This window comes from Montipora capricornis, chromosome 3 (genome assembly GCF_036669925.1).
Source record: "Montipora capricornis isolate CH-2021 chromosome 3, ASM3666992v2, whole genome shotgun sequence".
NCBI classification, from domain to species: Eukaryota; Metazoa; Cnidaria; class Anthozoa; order Scleractinia; family Acroporidae; genus Montipora; species Montipora capricornis.
Window position 1 is genome coordinate 61,853,738 of NC_090885.1, and position 19,453 is coordinate 61,873,190.

Below are 19,453 nucleotides of genomic sequence, written 5' to 3' on the forward strand. Positions count from 1 at the left end.
GAACAAAGTCAATTTCAAGGCGGAATGACTCTGGGGTAAAGCGGAATGACACCGGAATGAAACAGAATGAACAAGAATGGTACCGGAATATACCTGAAAGAGGCAGAGCTGGCGCGAGCTTTTTTTTTCCGAAATAAAAAATGAACAACATAAATTAAGAAGATAATAATGATAAATACAGCAAAAAAACGGGCGTTACTAAACACAGGAACGGAACGGAATATACCGGAATAAACCGAAATATACCGGAACGAGCCGGAATGACACCGGAATGAGGCGGATGACACCCAAAGAAACTGAATATAGCGGAATGAACCGGAAAATGCCAAAATTTGGCGATTTCGGTTGCTTCTGTCAGCTTTTGTTGTGTCACGTGATTCCCTAAGAGAATTGGTGTCCTACGGTATCAGAAAAATTTGACAGGTATATCCGTCGCTAAATGAATAATTATTTGTTGTGGAGGTAATATGTTTTGCTGTGAACAAATACAGTAGCAAGAGAAACAATGTTATTCTAAGTGTTTTTTCCTATGAATCTCGGAGGCGGCTTTCACTTTGCTAGTCAAAAAACCCGTGAACATTTTTATTTCATTCTGACAGGTCAGTTGTGTATTGACCAATCACAATCAAGTTCAGCGAACCACAAACTAATTACCGTTGCTGCTTGCCTGCTTCCCACGACCCACACGTGATGGAGATACACGGAAAATAGTTCGTGCAAACCGGATCGGAAAACTCTCTTTGACTTCCCGATTGTTGGCAATAATGCCATCGAACCTGAACGCAGTGTTTCCTTGTTTGAAAAAAAAAAGAGTCAGAAGCACAGAAAAAAGATCGATCGCTGATAATATACATACATGAAGAATTTTTTTTTCTTTCCGCGGAACAAAAATTGAGTAGACAGCACAGACGGCCCAGGCTCGGAGGGTAAGAATTTTAAGGATTTGTATTGGAATCCCGATAACAAACACTCAAAAAGATATTTACACGCAAAAGTTCTCAATAATGAAGCCGTACTTTATTGTCCTGATGACTTCCTCGCTTTCTGCGCTGTTATTTGCCTGATATAATGCGATTTAAGCGACTTCTCGGCTTCCCGGGTTGTCACTCGTACATAAATAAAGGAAACGCTGGAAAGTCATTTCTAGCTTACCTCAATCTCGCCGATAAAATCACACTTCTCCGGCATCAGTCACGCTCAAACTCAGGTGAAAGCCACACGGAGAAATTTACTTCCCTTTAACCAAGTTTCAAGGTCCAGCGAGTATTCATTGCTGAGAAAAAGCCGTCTTTATACTAGACGAATTTAACAGACGCAGAAAAAATGTTTGCCTAAGTTCGTCCCGGACGAATTATGCGTCTCTAGTATAAAAACGGTCAATGACTTCCCAGCGTTACTTTCCTTTATTTATGTACGAGTGACAACCCTGGAAGCTGAGAAGTCGTTTAAATCGCGTTAAATCAGGCAAATAACAGAGCAGAAAGTGAGAGAGTCACCACAACAATAAAGTATGGCTTCTTTATTGAGAACTTTTGCGTGTCAATATTTTTGTGAGTGTTATCGGTCCTTATAATTCTGCCCCTCTGAGCCTGGGCTGCCTGTGTGGACGGCTATGCAAATTGTGAGCACATATCGTGACTCGTTCCAAGCCTTGTTACTTCCCCTTTAATGTAAACTGTTTTTTTTTTCTTTTTCTGCCAGTCTCTCTATTCTGCATACTCATTCATTCACAGTCTAGAATGATGAAAATTTACATTTTGTTCCCTTGTCATTCCGGTCCACGTTAATCAGATTTATTTTGGTGTTCTTCTGGTTTATTCTGTCTTATTCTGGTGTCATTCCGCCCCGTTCCGGTATATTCCGGTACCATTGTTATTCATTCCTTCTCATTCCGGTGTCATTCGGCTTTATTCCAAAGTCATTTCGCCTTGTTCCGGCATATTCCGGTATATTCCGTTCCGTTCCATTCCGTTTATGTGTTTAGTAACGCCCGCTCTGGGAACGAGAACACGTTCGTGATGGTTACCTATGAATAATGAGGCCTCGTTCTCTCTTTCAAATCAAAGGTTTTCCGTGTGCTCTGTTGTTCTTTCTCCCAATAAACAATATTTATCCTGATTAAATCGATTGTTAATTAACTATTCTTATTTTATGGTTTGCAAACGCAGTGAACCGAAAGCACCCGCCTTTCATGGACTTCGTGCACGAAAATGTGACGCTACTGACGTTGCCGGTATGTCTGTCAAATGTTCTGAGGTTTAAAAACAGATCAGCTCACGGTTTTCTTCTTTCGCAAGAGTTCGTCTAAAGGCTTTTCGACGAATAGAAGCATTGAAACCTATGGAATACTAACGACCACATATATCTGTGCTGCCGGCTGACTAAAAACAATCGTTCCTAATCTTACTTACCTTCGACACCACGCAACAATGCAATGGTTGTACCGAGAATACACCAAACAAACCACATGGTCACCGGAAACGTTCTCTCCCTCTGTCCAATTGGAAATTGAGTCCTGAGGCTTTTGCTTGGTTCTCTTTTGAGCCTATCCTGGCTCTCTAAAAACCAAATAAAGTTTGAATCAATTCCCACGAAAGCATGCCACCCGCGCGTAAGAAAATCTGAAAACCTTTGTGTTGAATTTCACCAGGCGCGAATAATTACGGTTTAGTTCGACTCGACTGCTCGTGAGTCTCAAAGTTGCTGTCTTTTTTCTTTCAGGGAGAATAATTCACGAGTTAATCACGTGAAATAGCAATAAACAAAAAGAAACGGGTCTGATAATAAAAGCCCCAATTAACCGTATCTCACTCTTTGTTTGTCTTTTGTGTTCTGATAGTTTTCAGTCAGTCTATTACCACCACGTGGACTATTAAACTAATTATATAAGAAAAACGAAACTGTGCCGCAATTGCACTTAAGTAATCACGTTTGTAGATTGGTTCTTGTTCACTCCAAAACTGAACCAATATAAAAGAGTAAATAAGGAGGAAGACACGCATAGACGCAGTACCCAATAAAGGTTTGCATACTCAAAAACCATAATTGCAGCTTCCTAATCGGCATCTTTTTTCTCGGCATTTCGAAAGATGCTAAATGAAGCAGTACGGTGCCCGATATTTTTAACACTGTGCTTAATACTCACAATAACTCCCGAAAGCTTGGTTTACGTTTTTTCATGGATTGAAATAAAATCGTTTGTTTTGCTGAATTTGTTAACATTTCATTACTCAGATTTTTGTAGCCTGTCACTCGAGTATCTAAAGCCGCTGAAGCCAAATTGGGTTGTCTTATTTTCGCGGCCATCTAGTTGAGTGTGGCCAGTTGTCGGCGTAATTCACTACTGTTCGACAGGTCACAGCCGAGCCTTCTCAAAGCAAGGTCAGACGTGGAGTTTTCATTCAAGTGCTCAGCAAAATAATAATACTTTTTTCTGTTGCAACAGTTCCCACGTGGATTGGCTTTGAAAAATAGAGGATTTTAACTCTGAATTTTCCTTTGTTTTCAACGGTTTCGACAGTTGTATGAATAGAGGGGTACCGAAGGAAGGGCTGTCCAGAGATGGCGCCTGAACATATCCCCTTGCAACTGTTGCAACCAAATTTGGTTTGCATCTTTTAAATCCTCTGATTTCACTGAATCCCGGATCATAGGCACCCATTGCTATAAGCATCCACGGCGTCTTCTCCCTACATACATACTTAGTGCAGACTGTGATCTTACAACTTTTTAAACCAAATTAAAGGTGGAATGAAGTTCTCCAATCAATGAAGTGCTCCTGTGTATTAGTGACTATTCTCAAACCTTTTTTGCTGTGACGGTTTGTGCTTTTTTTCGTAGCAGATTTTACAGCCGATTTTCTTTGTTGGCGTGAAGTCAAAATAACTTGGAATGTTTCCTTCAATTACGAACCCTCCCTCCCCGCTTGGTCCATGCATTACCTTGCAAAAATGTGACACATACCTTTCAAGGTTGTTCGACCAAATACCGGAAGTGGAATACTGAGAAGTTCTAGACAGTCTCCAAACGAGACGTTTTAAATACTATTTAATACACAAGCAGGAGTGTTTTATCAAATAGAAAAAATCCCTCGGGCGAAACACGTGCTGCGCGTGATTTTTAATGGCTTAAAATACTCTTCCATATTCAGTAGCCGTTTTGGCCAATCGTGCTGCAAAAAAGACTATTCTTTCGTGAAAGGTGGTCTAGCTCAGTGCGCCTAGAAATCGAAAAACACCCTGAACAATGAAGAAAAACTAATTACCTAGTGTTACATAAGAAGACGCGTCAGTCCAGTTCACCTGGAAATCGAAGAAACGTAATTCAGCGATGTATAAATATTTTATTCACGTTAGCCTGTAAGCGTAACAAAGTTGCGGTTTAGTGTTTTGAGGGCTCTTGCACTGTGACAAATGCAATATGCCTCCAAAACGACAGTTAAGGCCGCCAAAAACGGAAGAGCAAGAGAAAAAAGACTTGGAGGACCGCATTCCAAAGGCTATCAGGAACGCAACAAAGTGGGCGTTAAAGGTTTTCTCCGAGGGGCAAATATCAAGGAAAAACAAAGACCCTTCACAAGCGACATCGCTCCAAAATTGCAAAAAATTGTAGCGACAATCTTGTTCCAGAACACCGACAGCCGACAGAACCTGACGGAAAACAAAAACGACAATTTGCGACAGCGACAATCCAATTTTAACTTCGACAAAGCGACATCTTTTTACTTTGTTATTTCGACAGCGACATGACCGACCAGGCCAGCTTGACTCTAAATCTTCTCTTCTGTTGGTACATTTCTTGTGCAAATTAAGATATATTAAACAAATTATCATTCAACACTTGACGCACTTGTCATGCAATGAGCGTCTTATGTCTCTTATTTCCTTTTTTGGTACAAAGGTCGACACGTAGTCACGTCAGTCATGATTCTCTGTAACTCGGTGACTTTTATCGCGTCTGTTCGGCTTTTGTGGCGCTCTTTGCTAACGTGGAGTACGTGAAATGGGAAAACATTAAAAAAAGTCGCAAAGCAGTCACAGCATTCTCAAAAAAGCAAAAAGAAGGACAAAAAGATCTGCAAGGGTAAAGAAAGGAAAGGTAAGTTGTCTGACACTGTTTACCAGTAATTACTGACTAATAATTACAAAGAGAGTTTTGACGGTTTTCCTTGCATTTGACAGCAATTAATAATTAATATTGCGAGGGCTTAACCGTATAAACACTTCCGTAGCTCGTATCCGCTTATAGCCTCTCTCCACGCCCCTTTAGCTCTCCCCGCCAAAGTTATAAGCCCACCCAAAACTACATACGAATTGTGTAAGCCAGGGTTTACAGCCCAGAATTAAAAAAAAATTCTGATCAATTCTGGCGGGCGGGCCTAAAAGGTGGGGAGTAAACTGTTTCTCTTTTGCATGCCGGAAGCGTGATAAGCACTGACTGTAACCAGTCAGCAAACTCTGACACAGTAATAACTTCCAAATTGTCAGCCATTTTATTTTCGTGTGGGTTAAGAGACCGAGAAGAGAATGAGCCCCAAAGGTTGCGGCAAAAACTGTTCTACAAACTAATTATACTAGTTAGCAAATCTTGAAAGTGACGCGTTCTTAACTGTTTCTCTCCCAGAAAAACACATGTTGGTGCCATAATGAGGCTCCTGTGGGTGACCCGTTAAGGTCGATAAGATCACCAAAACCGTTCAAAAGTCTATCTCTGGCTTTCTCAGTAATGGTGATCTCAGTAGTGGTTGATCTTCTATAAAAAGAAGGAAGTTTTTACTCTTAAAATTAAACAAAATTACAGGACGCAAAAATTAAGCACGTTTAGCCAAGATTTGTATTCTAGCGAAAAAGCGACAAGGACAATTGTATTGCAACGAAAAAACGACAGCGACGTTTGTCTCTAGCCAAATAGGCGACACGTGGGCTGCAAAATGAGCGACAAAGCGACATCAGAGTCCCCTCACAAGAGCAATGTTCCTTCAACTTGAAGGTCGACTTAGCTAAAATTCAGTCATTGGAATCATGAAATGCAAATGAACGTGAAGCATTATATAATGCCACCAGTAGCATTATATAATACTTCATTTTCATTTGCATTCCATGGTTCATCTATTTACCCCACTATTTCCCTGGGGCCCCGTTCAAATCCTTCCCCGGGGTTTTAGGTTTGTTAGGTGAATTACTAGGTATAACTCATACACCAGGGCCCAGTTGTTCAAAAGCCGATTAACGTTAATCCCAGATTTAAAATTAACCAAGGAGTTTATTTCTCTTCTCCCAAATGCTGTTCAACGCTGATATTCGGTAAAACTTTACATCGGAGGAAGTCAATCTTGAAAAACAAAAAGAAGCAAAAGAAACTTTCACCAAAAAGTTGAAAAAATGAAGCAAAAGTTTACGCTAATCCTGGATTAAGTTAATCGGCTTTCGAACAACCGGGCCCAGAAGTATTAGCAACAGTAGGCCACCACTTTCGCTGAGAGCATCGGGAATTCGTGTTCTTCTCTCGGGCACCAATATGCGCCCGCCATCCTCTCCGCCATCACTTTTCAAAGATTTATGCGCAAGCACGATCTCACAGATGCGGCCGCTAACCAAAAATATGAGCCAATACATCTCGAAATTTCCGAAATTTCTTTGAAGAGTCGTCCTCGCAAGAATTCGAAGTTATCCTTCTTGGCCGTTAATTGAACAAAACATTTTTGTAAGGGTAAACAAGGCTGATGTCTCTCAGTTTTGAGTAGCTTTAAAACTATGGCAAGGAGCAGAAGTAGGAGCCGTTCTCCCCGTGGAAGAGGTGGGCACTTTGCGCTAAGGATAAGAACACTGTCACTGTGTGAACAACAATAATGACAAATTCGGTGCCCTAATGGCTACTTCATTTTTGCCTTTTAAGTTTTTACAGAGCGTCGTCGAAGTCGTTCCCGCTCTAGAGAAAGAAGGAAAGATGGTGGTAAGTCGCCTCACTTGAATTGAAAAAGTGTACAGTATATGCATACCCTCTATATACATACGTGTATGTAGATGGGTGAATATTTTTTGATGAGCAGTCGGTTATACTCGGAAAAAACAAGCACTGTGCTACCTCTCTCTTCCTTTTTATTAATGTGATTTAAACTATACTTAACATACGGCCAACGCCAGCTTATATCCACATGACAGCGACCAACTCGAACTTTAGTCACTGTACACTATTACATGTAGTTATTGTCTCGATTAGCTAATTTCTATCTGAGTGTACTTTTTTTTCTGTAATGATTGTCATATGTTTAGTTTTCTGTAAACGTTGTGCAATAAACTTGAACTTGAACTTGAACTCTAACTAGAACTTGAAACAGGAGTCGACTATGACCTTCCGATGCTTAGTTACTGAGAAATAGCAGACCTGTGGAACATTAATATCGGTTCAGTTGACTATTATTGTCCCAGTATAAGTGCAACTCATAGTTATCCTGACTTTTAAATGGCATATGCATGCTACATTTAATGCCAAAAGATTTGATTCTTTGAATCCACATGGAATATAGATACATGGCAATGGTTCTTTCCTTGACTGTGGTGCATTCCAAGCAGGAACTTGAAAATTTGACTGTGAGGTAAACATCACTGAACCTAAAGGTTGCTGTGTTAAAGTCAGCCTTCTATATTAACAGAAAATGGGGCATGTGTCTGTGTATGTAGAAAATTAAAAGAAAAAAAAGAATGCTCAGAAAATGTACAAAGTATGTCTCGTTGCAATCATTAATAATGCTCTTATCAGCAGAACTCCCAGGCATTTGCACAATGATATTTGCAAATCCCCCCCCCCCACTCCACCCAAAAACAGTATTTCTTTACAAAAAAGGACCATTGTCTCTTCCCCCAGGGATACATTAGTATATGGTATGCTGTATTTTATGAGCAACAATGGTTTTCAAGTGAAGCCTTCACTTATGTCCAGGATTGACCCTAATTATATGCACGCCCAATTTTGACATCCAACACGAAGTGTCCCTCTAAATCTTAAGCACTTGCAAGGTTGCTGCCTAACGGTCGCCCGATCGCCTGGGGCGCCTTACTTGCAATTGTGAGCGCGGGTGACCAAGTGTCTGAACGAGTAGCCCGAACAGGCGCCTAAGTTATGACAAGGTGATTCATCCTTACTTCCTTGCTGGAGATTAAACGATGAAAAAAGCTATATGGTTGGAGAGACGGCAGCCAAGCAAATTCCACAAATAAACGACTCTTTGACTTGTAAATATGTTAATATTAACAGAACATTGCGGAGGGCTTTTGCAGCGTTACCTCCTGGTAGAGCACGGAGACTGGGTTGCAATGTAATTCCCAAATATGGAAAACCGACCTGATCATACGTTCCCTCTGTTTTTATTTACATACGTAAGGGCAGTTAAACTTGCGGAAGTTACGCGACAAAGGAATGTTCATCCCATCGGCTTTCAAGAGCCTACTAGTAAAGCGTGGTACATGTATAATATTATTTGTAATGTGATTTCTTAACCTTGAATGCTGCAGAAAGAAAATATCTCATGTTTTGGTGATGTCTGCGCCATAGTACATACCAAACATTTTAACGTGCCACACATGCGAATCTCCTTTTTCCTGCGTTAATTGCTTTTGCCTGGTAACACCAATGGAGCTTTCGCAACAAGTAAGCAGTACCTTTTTTTTTTTCTCGTGTTGTCATTCGGAATTCGAGTAAAGGTGGAATTACGTAGTTATTTCAGTGATACAACTAAACATGCATTTCCGTGATACGATCGGATCACGGAAGGTTCTTCCCTAACTGTAAATACCTGGATCTTTATGCACTTAAGACGTGCGAGCGAAAAAATAACAAACAAGCAAACCACTTTTACTCTTCCGACATGAAATGTTGAAAGACTAAACTATGAATTGAATTAAAATAGCTGAAATAGCTTGATGCCAAATGAAACTAAAATAGCTGTATCCGTCATTTCAAAGACTCGAGGAGCTGTCAAAAGATTTCCTGGCTCAGTCTCTTGTTTCATGTGATGCTCCACCAGACTTGACCGCTTGTAAAGTAATATTGGAGATGGAAATTGCTTGTACCATGCCATTTGCGGGTCTTTGGTTAATTAATTAATTCTGGGCTCCTGAAAAAATCACTCAGGCTACTAACTTTTAATGTTGGAAGCGCGAAGGGCTCCCAGAAAATTTTCTTGGGCAGCACCCTTGACTTGCTACCTGTTTTCAACAATAAGGTAAGGGTAAAGGTTAGCATTAGTTTTAGCTTCTAAAGGCTAAATGTATCTGTTAATTTTTACTTGACGAGCAGTATTTGAGGGATACTTTGTGACATTAATCATCATCATCATCAATCCTATTTTGATTCGGGTTTATCCCCGTAGACAGGAGTGGCCGGATTTACCCTACTTTGGCAGCAATCTCTCTAACTCCCACTCTCCATCTCACTTGATTCATGGCATCCTTTTTCTCCAATCCAACACTCTTGCTCTCCTTCTCCATAATAATATTAATGTATTTCACAATACGAGTGATGTCGAAGTTGGGGAGAAGAGCAAGGGGACACTTCGTGACACTTATTTGAAATCTGTGTGCATCTAGTTAGGGTCACCACAGGCTCCCCAAGCTGAAAATACGTGGTGTATGCGACAGTTTGTGTATATAGAGAATTGTATGGGAAAATCACCGATCGTAAAAAAATTGTGTAAATAACTATCTCATTTGAAATAAAGTTTTCCTACCTCAAATGTGTGACCAACTTGTCTCTTTTGGCGAGTTTCGAGCCATTCTGACGCCGTTTAGTGAAGTCATCCGGAAGGCCGTTGCTGAAATAATGGGAAGGCCGGTAACTCCATCCATCGCTGGCCAGACCTCACTCCACAAATCGTTTTCTCCTCAACAGGAAAAGTCCCGAATCGCAATAAAAACAACAGTTCCATAAAGCCCAATAAATTTCACTCCAAATACGTGTGTTTCGGCGGCCGAAAGACTCGTGAAGAACGAAAACTTTGCCTTAAAATTCACCTCTTCGGCTTTCCTCAGAGGCTTGTGACCGGGTAGTCAACAACGGAAACTCGCAAGATGGTTTCAGCCTCAACTCTGATTGGACCATTTGAATTTGACCGCGCGCTGGCAACACGACCGTTGTTGACTTGTGACTTCCCATTATTTCAGCAACGGCCTTCTGGATGACTTCACTAAACGGCGTCAGAATGGCTCGAAACTCGCCAAAAGAGACAAGTTGGTCACACATTTGAGGTAGGAAAACTTTATTTCAAATGAGATAGTTATTTACACAATTTTTTTACGATCGGTGATTTTCCCATACAATTCTCTCTATACACAAACTGTCGCATACACCACTTATTTTCAGCTTGGGGAGCCTGTGGGGTCACTTGCCATTTTGAAATGTGTACTGTAGTTCATACCCAGTCTTTGAGGTCAAACAACAGTGGTTCATTTTCAAGATGACTGCAGCATGGTCGGTGTTACAAATCCCACTGGTGTCTCCCCAGAGATCCTGCTATGAACTTGCAAAAGTAATCCAATCCCCCTATCCTTGGCTTAAAATTTTGGAACGAAAGCTAACAAATCCCCTGTGTATGCCTGGGATGGCGGCTGATAAGTGCATTGTATGTTCTTATGCAGGCTGCTCAGTTGCATCCTTTTGCCCTAAATCCTATGAATGTGTGCCTAAGAATGTAAGCAACACCTCCAACGCTGTAGTTTTGGTTGTTTTCTCTTATCGACTTTAAAAGAAAAAAATGATGTACATAATGATATGGGTCTTTTAGTGATCCAAAAAATGAATTTACTAAATAAAATAATGTTCTTCAGAGCGGAGACGGAGCAGGTCCAGATCACCAAAACGAAGAAGACAAAGGTCCTTCTCAAGGTGCTGAGTATAACACATGATGATTACACTCCTCTTTCTTTGTTTGACTCAGAGTTTGTTAAAGATCAAATCCCTGTAGAGGTCCTATGTGGTACTTACGCCCTCCACTTTTTTAGAGGTACATGTACGCCAGTGCTCAAAATTAGCGGCCGTCCAGTCATCCCAGATGACCATAAAAATTACCGGGGACTACTTTTTGGTAAAATGAAAAGTTGGTTGCCCAAAGAAAAAACAACGGGGCAACCCAGCCAAAAATAGAAAAATGTATTTCAACATAAGCAGCATTCGACTCACTTGATGGTTTTCTGTTGTCAATTTCTGATAGTAGTGTGAAGTTAACAATAATTATTTGCTGCAGTTGAGCATTTTCCTATGTTTTGAACATCAGTGGCTTTTACAAAAAATTGTCAGGAAAATTCACATGTAAGTTGTAGCTGGTGATGGAGATCGAAGACTCCATTTTGAAAATGCTAAAACTTAAACCCAGACTTTCACACAAAAAAACCACAGGTGCATGCTTAGATCTATGGGATACTCAAGCTCCAACACTAACACGGTGTGCATTAATCGTACATGTAGGGGGTTTCTCAACCAAATCTACGGGTTTAGTTCCCTGGCATTTGAAACAGGGACAACCTGGAATTTTAAATTTTATTTCAAGCACTTTGTAAGCTGCTTTAAAGAAAGGTGAAACCTTAAGTTAAATTAATGCTTATTTTCTCTTTTAGATCACCATCCCCAAGAAGATACAGGAGGTAATAACTGTGTATGTGTTTTGGACTCTATATCTCCTACAGTGCGACACGCCTTACTGTGGCCACCCAACAAACATTCACATTTTGACAATTACGTGTAAATACGTCAACTCAAACAACCCGTTCAACGGTATTCAACAACAACTGTGCGAACTTTGCAAGGAGGGGTGACTGTCTTTCAAATTCGCTCACCCTGATTGGCGTATAAGTTTTAAAAAACTTTGTTTGGTAGCCACGGTAAGGCGTGTCGCACTGTAAAAGAGAATTAGTGTATAATTTATGTACCCAAATATTACCGGTATTGCAATTTTTTACTTTTTAATCTTCACTAGTGAGTTTATAACTGTTGTAGATTTATGTATCCAGCAACAGGAAAATTTTTTTGTTTTAAATGGTTTCTTTCCTTTTTTTTAGGTCTCCATCTCCAAGGAGAAGGAGATCAAGGTGAAATATTTTCTTTGAAACAATAATAATTATTAATATTATTATAATAAATAGCGGTAGTTCTAAAATATTTTTTGATATATTAGAAGTCAATAATATCATCCAGGAGGTTGTGGATTCTGTGGCGAATACTGCACTCTTGTAATGTTTTAATAAATTACTGTACAAGTTAGTACCAAGATATTATTTTATTCTATTGTATGAAAGATGATAGGAACAATAATTTTGTTTCCTTAAGCAATAAAATCAGCAGCTCCAGCGCCAGTGCTAAATATAGTTGACACATAATAAAGTTCACTATTTTTATTATGTGAAGTACAATGTACATGTATTCACTGTACATAGACTGTGGTTCTGATGAGGGCTTGAGTAGTTTCTGATTTGCTGATTTCTTAAACAAACGGAAAATGGACCAAGCTTAAGACAGCCATGATTCCATCCAATTGAAAAGGTGAACCACTTTAATTTTTAACAAAGTAGTTTCTGAAATCCACTTAGCCTTTCTTGACTGTGGTGGTTCATTTAATGAGTGAGCATGAAGCTAACAAACAGAAAATGGACCAAAGCTTAAGACAGCCATGATTCCATCCAATTGAAAAGGTGAACCACTTTAATTTTTAACAAAGTAGTTTCTGAAATCCACTTACATGTAGCCTTTCTTGGCTGTGGTGCTTCATTTAACGAGTGAGCATGAAGCTAGACTCCTTCACCCAGCTTCAGCTTGAAACAACAAAAATATTTACCTTCATACAAGACATGTAGATGAGCATGTAGATTTTGATTATTTTAAGAGTCATCCAAAACATTAAACTAAGTTTCTTTAAGAGTCCTTTAAAATGGGAAAGGCACATTCGAAACTGCTACTGAGACAAAGTGATAGCTGCAAACTGTAGAATCCATGTTTTGACATACTGTGAACCATAAGAAGGGGTTATTAGACAGTTTCTAGTAAGAATGGCTGTCAATATTTACATAAGATTAGAATCTTACAAGATCTATGTAAGAATCTGCGAAGATCTTAATAAGAACCTTGCAAGATCTTAGAAAGAACCTTAAAAAGATATTGTAAGAATCTTGTAAGATTTGTGTAGAATCGTGTAAGATAATAACTAAAATCTTACAAGATCTTACAAGAATCTTGTAAGATCTTGGTACAAGATTCTTACAAGATCTTGTAAGGTACTTGTAAGAATCTTACTTAAGAAGTAAGATAAGATCTTAATAGGAACTTGATAAGAATCCTACTATGATCTTAAATAAGAATAATCCACTTGGGTGACGAGTCAAATCGTCCCAGGAATCAATGGAATCAATCTTTCAATCAAAGTCTTGAGTTTCTTTTTCCACTGAATGTTTCATAGTCTTACATGTAGACTCAGCCAACTCGCCTTAATTTTGTAAAATTGAAATGAAGGAAGCTTTGCATATCAAATGGAACAAACCTTCTCTTAACCAACACCTACAACATGTTGGCCAATCTCTTTCAGTTTAGGAGATCCCAGATGTAGTGGTCGTATTGATTCAACGAGTGTTTTGGTTCCCGGTTAAACACTCCCATCCATGTAATAAGAAGGGATTGATAAATACACTAGCTCTTAAAATCAATTTTCATGTACTTATCATTGCATTTCTGGCAGGTCATCATCACCTAGACACTCTCGAAGATCACGATCAAAGTGAGTGTATTTTACATTTGTCCAAAATGTGTTTAAACTTACATGTAATAGACTACACTTTCTTGAATGTTTACATCAATTGTCAAACAAATGCCAGTGTGCGTAATGCTTTAATAAGACTTGTAGCAAAATTGGAACAAGTTTTCAATGCTTTTTATGTTGAGAATTTTTGACAGAATTAATATTTTTCTCATGCTCAGGTCTCCTGACAAGAAGAAACCTAACAATGAAACTAGTAAAAAGGATGGTGAACCAGGAATGGAAGAGGCAATAGGTTTGTGTAACGCTGTGTCTTGTATGCATTTCTTTCTTTGGAAATGTAAAAGGCTAACATAATTATATTTGAAATTGTTCTTTTATTATTCAGTATCTTATAATTCGTAATCATAATCAATTCCTGATCCTGTTTAGTAACTTGCTTTCATTATTGCCGTTGTAAATTATCAAATAAATTGAATTTTTTAGATGGAGAACAGATTCTTAATGAAGATGAAGAAGCCATGATGAAGATGATGGGATTTGCTAATTTTGATTCCACTAAGGTTCGATAACTTTGCATATATTGATAAGAACTCGGGAGTGTAGTTGAGCTTAAAGAAATGCCTGGCCCGTAATAAACCCCTTGAGAAACTGATTTTACAGACTGCCCAAATTATGTGATATAGAATGCTTGCCTTTGTTTACTCCTAGAATGTACAGTAACATCCCTTTACATCTGCTTGCAAGCTCTCAAATAACTTAGGAAATAGCTGATGCCAAGATGCATTGACCCATTGTCTCCTAAACCCCAATCAACCCCCCCCCCCCCTTTCCCCAAATTGACAAGTAGAAGCATCCGGAAGTTTGGGAGTGGAAGGAGGGGTTGTTATGTGGACTGATGCCAATACAGTAGTTGAGTGCTAAAGGCATCAGCCTTTAGTTGGGTATGGGGTTACAATTATTGCCCCCTCCTCCCCTCCCCCATAAAAATATAATAATGAGAATAAGAAATTTTTATTATTAATTTCAAAGATTATTATTATTTATTTTACTATTATTATTATTTTAAATTTAGAGATTTCATGATTTCTTACTTTTCATAACTGTTACATTAATTCTCGAAAAAGTCCTGAAAGTGGGAAGAATTTGAAAGCTAACCTTTGTAGTATCATACATTTATATGTAGAATTCATTGCGTGGGCTTTCTAAAAGCTCTTTACACAATAATTTTGGCTAAGAAAAAGATGTGACATAATTGGCAACGAGTCAGCCAAGTGAAGACACTACATGTAGGCTGACAAGGCGGCCGCAGCCTTAATAGACCCTAATCGTGAGAGGCTTGTGTATGCAGAAAAACTTTTGAGTTCTCTAGAGAAAACGTAATGTATGCTAAAGCAAGGGAACAAAGACCACTTACCATGTGATTTCAAGAAACAATGATGTGTGATGTTATTAGACAAACTGGTGTAATGCAACATCGTTCACATGGATATTTATGATCAAGTGAAAGCACTTTTTTTTTTCCATTTCTCTGGCCATTGTGTTGTGAAGACTTGCTTTGAGTGTTCTTTGATATTTATTTTCAAGCCAGCATGTTCTACAGTATGTTACTGAGTGAACAAGCTCTAGACTGAACCAGTGTACATGTTCTTATCGGCCACTGATTGCCAATTTTGTCCCGCGTGCCATTGTGGAGTAGAGCAGTTCTTTTTTTTGTTTGAGTTGAGTTGTGAACAATCATCTTCAATCAATAAAATATTCTTTTGTTTTAATGCTAATAAGCCTTTCTAGACTCACTGCCATGCACAAAATGTAAAAAAAAAGTTAACCGAAATAAGGCCTGTTGATCCATTTAACATAATTTATATTAAATTGGTTGCCATTTATGAAAGTGGTCCATGACATTTATTTTTCCAACTTAATTAAATTGTATATTCCTGTTAAAATTACGGTCGTTCAAAAATTACAGCAGTACTTTCAATATTATTACAAAAGATGTTGACAGTTACATCAAAGTATGTAGTGGTTTTACTTACATTTCTATTGTTGCTGTGTTATTGTTACTTTAGTCAAGGTGAGTTGTAGTACTTTGAAATAAAAACATTTACAAATACCATTGGGTTCCAAAAATGGCACTCGGATACAAGTCTGCAAACTGTGTATTGTATTGACTGCCTCGTTGGCAGTTACATTTAGCAATTCGCTAATACTAGTGTTATAGTGCTAATTTATGTTTTTGGGAAAATTTCCAACACCTGACAATAGTTGCCTTTGGGTTGTAATTGCTAACAGCACTTGTCCCATCAACTTTTGAAAATTGCAATGTTATTTTTTTTCAAATTTTTATTGCTTCTAACAAATTGTTGTGATGTTTTACACAACTGTTTAGGGTAAGCATGTAGCAGGTTCGTGCAACATGGGTATGTCAAGTGTAAAGAAGGCCATCAAATACAGGTAAGAGAGGAACTGATAAAGTCATATGAAATGAGAATTGCAGATGCTTAGAATATAATCATTATAAATGCCCCAAAATTGAAAACAAGTTCAACAACAGGTTCTCAGAGAATGAGATGTGCAAAATGTGGGAATGAGAAGCACACTTTTGCACAGCCATTTCTCAGGAGCAAGGCTTTTGTTCATGCTAGTATCCATTGTATGAACACTGAGGTGCAGGGATGGCACAGTGGTGAGAGCACTCGCCTCCCACTAATGTGGCGCGGGTTTGATTCCCAGACTCTGCGTCATATGTGGGTTGAGTTTGTTCACTTCTCTACTCTGCACCGTGAGCTTTTTCTCTGGGTACTCCAGTTTTCCCCTCTCCTCAAAAACCAAAATTTGATTTGATTTGTGTTAACTTGTTAATTTCAATTTACAGTGTCCCCGATTAGTGCTCTACAGTGCTAGAAGATTAGACACTTAAATAAAGTTCCTTTCCTTTTTTTTTTTTTTAACTGGAATGACTGTTTGTAGTCTGAAGTGGATGCCTGTTTGTTTTTGTGTTTTTTTTTACTTCCTGTAGCTACAAAAACCACTGATCTGTGGAATGTATTTACAAGCAAAAGTGGGCAGGGAAATGACTCTGTAATTTGGGCCCATTCCACAGATCGGTGGTTTTCAAAGTATCATGTAAAGGATCCTTATTGTCATTCGTCTGGTTGTTTTTTTACTCCACAGGCAGTACATGAACAGAAGAGGAGGATTTAACAGGCCCTTGGACTATGTTAATTAGGCACACATTGTCTCGATACAACATTTTAACATACAGTGTTCTGAGTGAATGGAGACACAACATTGGAAAATGATTGCCTCAGCCCATTGACCTCTGAACCCCCCCCCCCCCCATCCAACATTGGAAAGTAAAGTTGTCTGGTGTTAGTGTAAAATCTATCATGTCTCACTTCTTGGGGTCAATGGGTTTATGAGGGAACTTAGTTATTGAGTGGATCAAGAGGTTGTTAATCCATGTTTTTTTATCAGTGCTCAAATTACTTAGCTTCATCGGTCCTTTTCGTTCTTTGTTGCTCTTTTTTTTTAAACAATTAAAATAGTAAGTCCACTCCTAGGCCATGTACAGCTGCTGAACAGCATATTCTGAAGTTAGAAGGAACATTAGGTAATCCTAGTCATGACTGATTTAAACATTACCCTTCCATTCATGTTAGTTTCTCTTACACATTTTAAAAACTTGTTTTCAGTTTGTGCGATCAGTGTAGTGTTACCTCTATAGTGCACATAATTATGTTGCTGAAACATTTTCATACCTGGATATCGATGTTATTTTATGGACTAAAATGAAATAAAATTTACCACTGACAGCATACATGTAGCAAAATAATATTAATTTGTTTTCTTATGTTTTAATCTTGTGCCCTTGCCATTCCCTGAGTACCCTGGTTCCAGAGACTTGTTGTTTGAAAGAAAATAATAAATTATTAGTGAGTCATATCTTTGTAGAGTTGAAGGTGAGGAATTGCTTTGAAAGCTTGGTACCAGGGTAATTCCCCTCCAACCCAAGCCTCATTTAGTACTATGTCAATACTTGTACACTTGTGGAATGTTTCATATATCCAGCGTGTGTTCAGGCAGTTGATTTGAAGAGTGTCCATTTCCCTCTTAACCCTTTCACTCCTGTGGGGTTCCCCATTGACGAGTAAAATCGTTTGGCGTTAGACAGAGTAAAATCTATAAATGTCACTCTTGGGAGTGAAAGGGTTAATGGGGACATAGTTTTTGAGTGAATCTAGCTGTTGTTAACCCTTTCACTGCTGTGGGGTTCCCCATTGACGAGTAAAATTGTCTGGCGTTAGACAGAGTAAAATCTATAAGTGTCACTCTTGGGAGTGAAAGGGTTAAGGGTTATGAAACAGTATCATAATGTATTTTGCACTGTATCAGACTGAGTATAGAAAACTGTACGAACATGAGTGCATTTCGTGATCACGAATGATGTTTTGAAAGTTCTCAAAATTGTAGACCACTAGTGGTCCCTTCTCAGTCCGTCATGCTGCCCACTTTAGTCACCCAAAGTGCCGAGAGAGGGTTGGGGAAGAGAAATTTGGTAATTAAAGCAGGTTACTTAACGACTGAGAAGGGACTGCAGTCTATGATAAACTTCATTTGAGAATTTTCAAAACATCAGCATCATACAATGCTGGTGCGACGCTCTGACCAACTGAGCTATGAAGCCACTGATATTGGGAGCTGTTAATTTGTGGGTTTAAATGTTCCCACGATGAATGATTCAACGAACAAAATGGTATATGAAGTGAATCATGTTTTGAACTGCGGATGTGTAATCAAGTGAAGCTATGATCCTCGCAGTTAGGAACGTAATTTGAACCCAAGGTCATGGGTTCAAACCCTGTTGAAGTCCTGAATTTTTCAGGCTCCTAATTGCGTTCATACAGGGGCACCCAACGAGAATATAGTTCACTGACCACTTAAACATAGCATTGTTCAACGTATTGTAGTAATTAAACGGTAGATATAGGCATATTTTTATCCCCTAAAATGTTTCATCTGTTCGGATTTCCTAGGTGAAAGGAATACCAGTCGTTTCGACAACGTGTCAGTTCGCCAACGACCTGTTCACCAACGTATGAAGTCGGTTCGCCAACGTCTAATGTCAGTTCGCCAACGCTCATATGTCAGTTTGGACGTTGGCGAACTGACATATAAGCGTTGGCGAACTGACATTAGACATTTGACGTCTAGTGGTCCGAAAATTATAGGGATCAAAACTTGGCTTTTCGAAAATTTCAGCCAGAAAAAAAGGCTCCCGAAAATTCTAGGTGACCTTTTTAGGGTAAAAATCCGTTAAAAATCGGCAATTATACCATTTTTCAGATGTTCGAAAATCCTAGGAGAGGCAGGCAAGCAATAAATTTTACAAGAAACGTTCCGAAAATTCTAGATCTCAAATCGTCTTCCGAACAGATATTTTCCGAAAATTGACGTTGGGTGCCCCTGTTCATAACTGCGAGGATGATGATGATAGACTTTATTTAAGTGTCAATAGTATTTAGCTTAGGAAAAACTAATTGGGGACACTATTTACACAATAAAGTATACCTTACCTAAAGTTAAAATTATTTACAATTAATGAATAATGTATAAGATAAATAGATAAATAAATAAATAAATGAAATGTATAAACTTGGTAAGATTTTGAAAGCTTAAAAGACGTCAAATATATAAAATGTAAAATTTAATGCGGCCTAG

The 19,453-nt window shown here is 38.7% G+C and overlaps 2 protein-coding genes across 3 annotated transcripts in view; one reads left to right on the top strand and one right to left on the bottom strand.

The window, feature by feature from the left end:
• The window catches only part of LOC138043628 (uncharacterized), a 10,474-nt gene extending 6,466 nt beyond the window's left edge, over window positions 1–4,008 (bottom strand). The window contains exons 1-2 of one of the 2 annotated variants that reach the window (XM_068889988.1): window positions 3,964–4,008; window positions 2,412–2,558 (exon numbers count right to left, since the gene is read on the bottom strand). In XM_068889988.1, coding sequence (XP_068746089.1) covers window positions 2,412–2,469 — 58 coding nt within the window. In that variant the 5' untranslated portion in view covers window positions 2,470–2,558; window positions 3,964–4,008. Of the gene's footprint in view, window positions 1–2,411; window positions 2,559–3,804; window positions 3,923–3,963 lie in introns of those variants that run through there. The other variant, XM_068889987.1, reaches the window with a different exon arrangement.
• A 2,593-nt stretch (window positions 4,009–6,601) lies between these two features.
• Window positions 6,602–17,550, top strand: LOC138043630 (U4/U6.U5 small nuclear ribonucleoprotein 27 kDa protein-like). The gene is made up of 10 exons (XM_068889989.1): window positions 6,602–6,795; window positions 6,895–6,951; window positions 10,821–10,878; window positions 11,607–11,633; window positions 12,048–12,077; window positions 13,715–13,753; window positions 13,954–14,027; window positions 14,219–14,295; window positions 16,122–16,186; window positions 16,907–17,550. The coding sequence occupies exons 1-10, from the start codon at window positions 6,753–6,755 to the stop codon at window positions 16,959–16,961; spliced, it is 525 nt and encodes a 174-aa protein (XP_068746090.1). The 5' UTR covers window positions 6,602–6,752; the 3' UTR covers window positions 16,962–17,550.
• Window positions 17,551–19,453: the final 1,903 nt, after the last annotated feature.

Bases quoted from the DNA above. Each gene is read 5' to 3' on its own strand.
- LOC138043630 (XM_068889989.1), top strand. From the start codon at position 6,753: ATGGCAAGGAGCAGAAGTAGGAGCCGTTCTCCCCGTGGAAGAG. The intron at 6,796-6,894 runs GTGGGCACTTTG...TTGCCTTTTAAG, and splicing joins CCGTTCTCCCCGTGGAAGAG to TTTTTACAGAGCGTCGTCGA. The intron at 12,078-13,714 runs GTGAAATATTTT...CATTTCTGGCAG, and splicing joins CCAAGGAGAAGGAGATCAAG to GTCATCATCACCTAGACACT.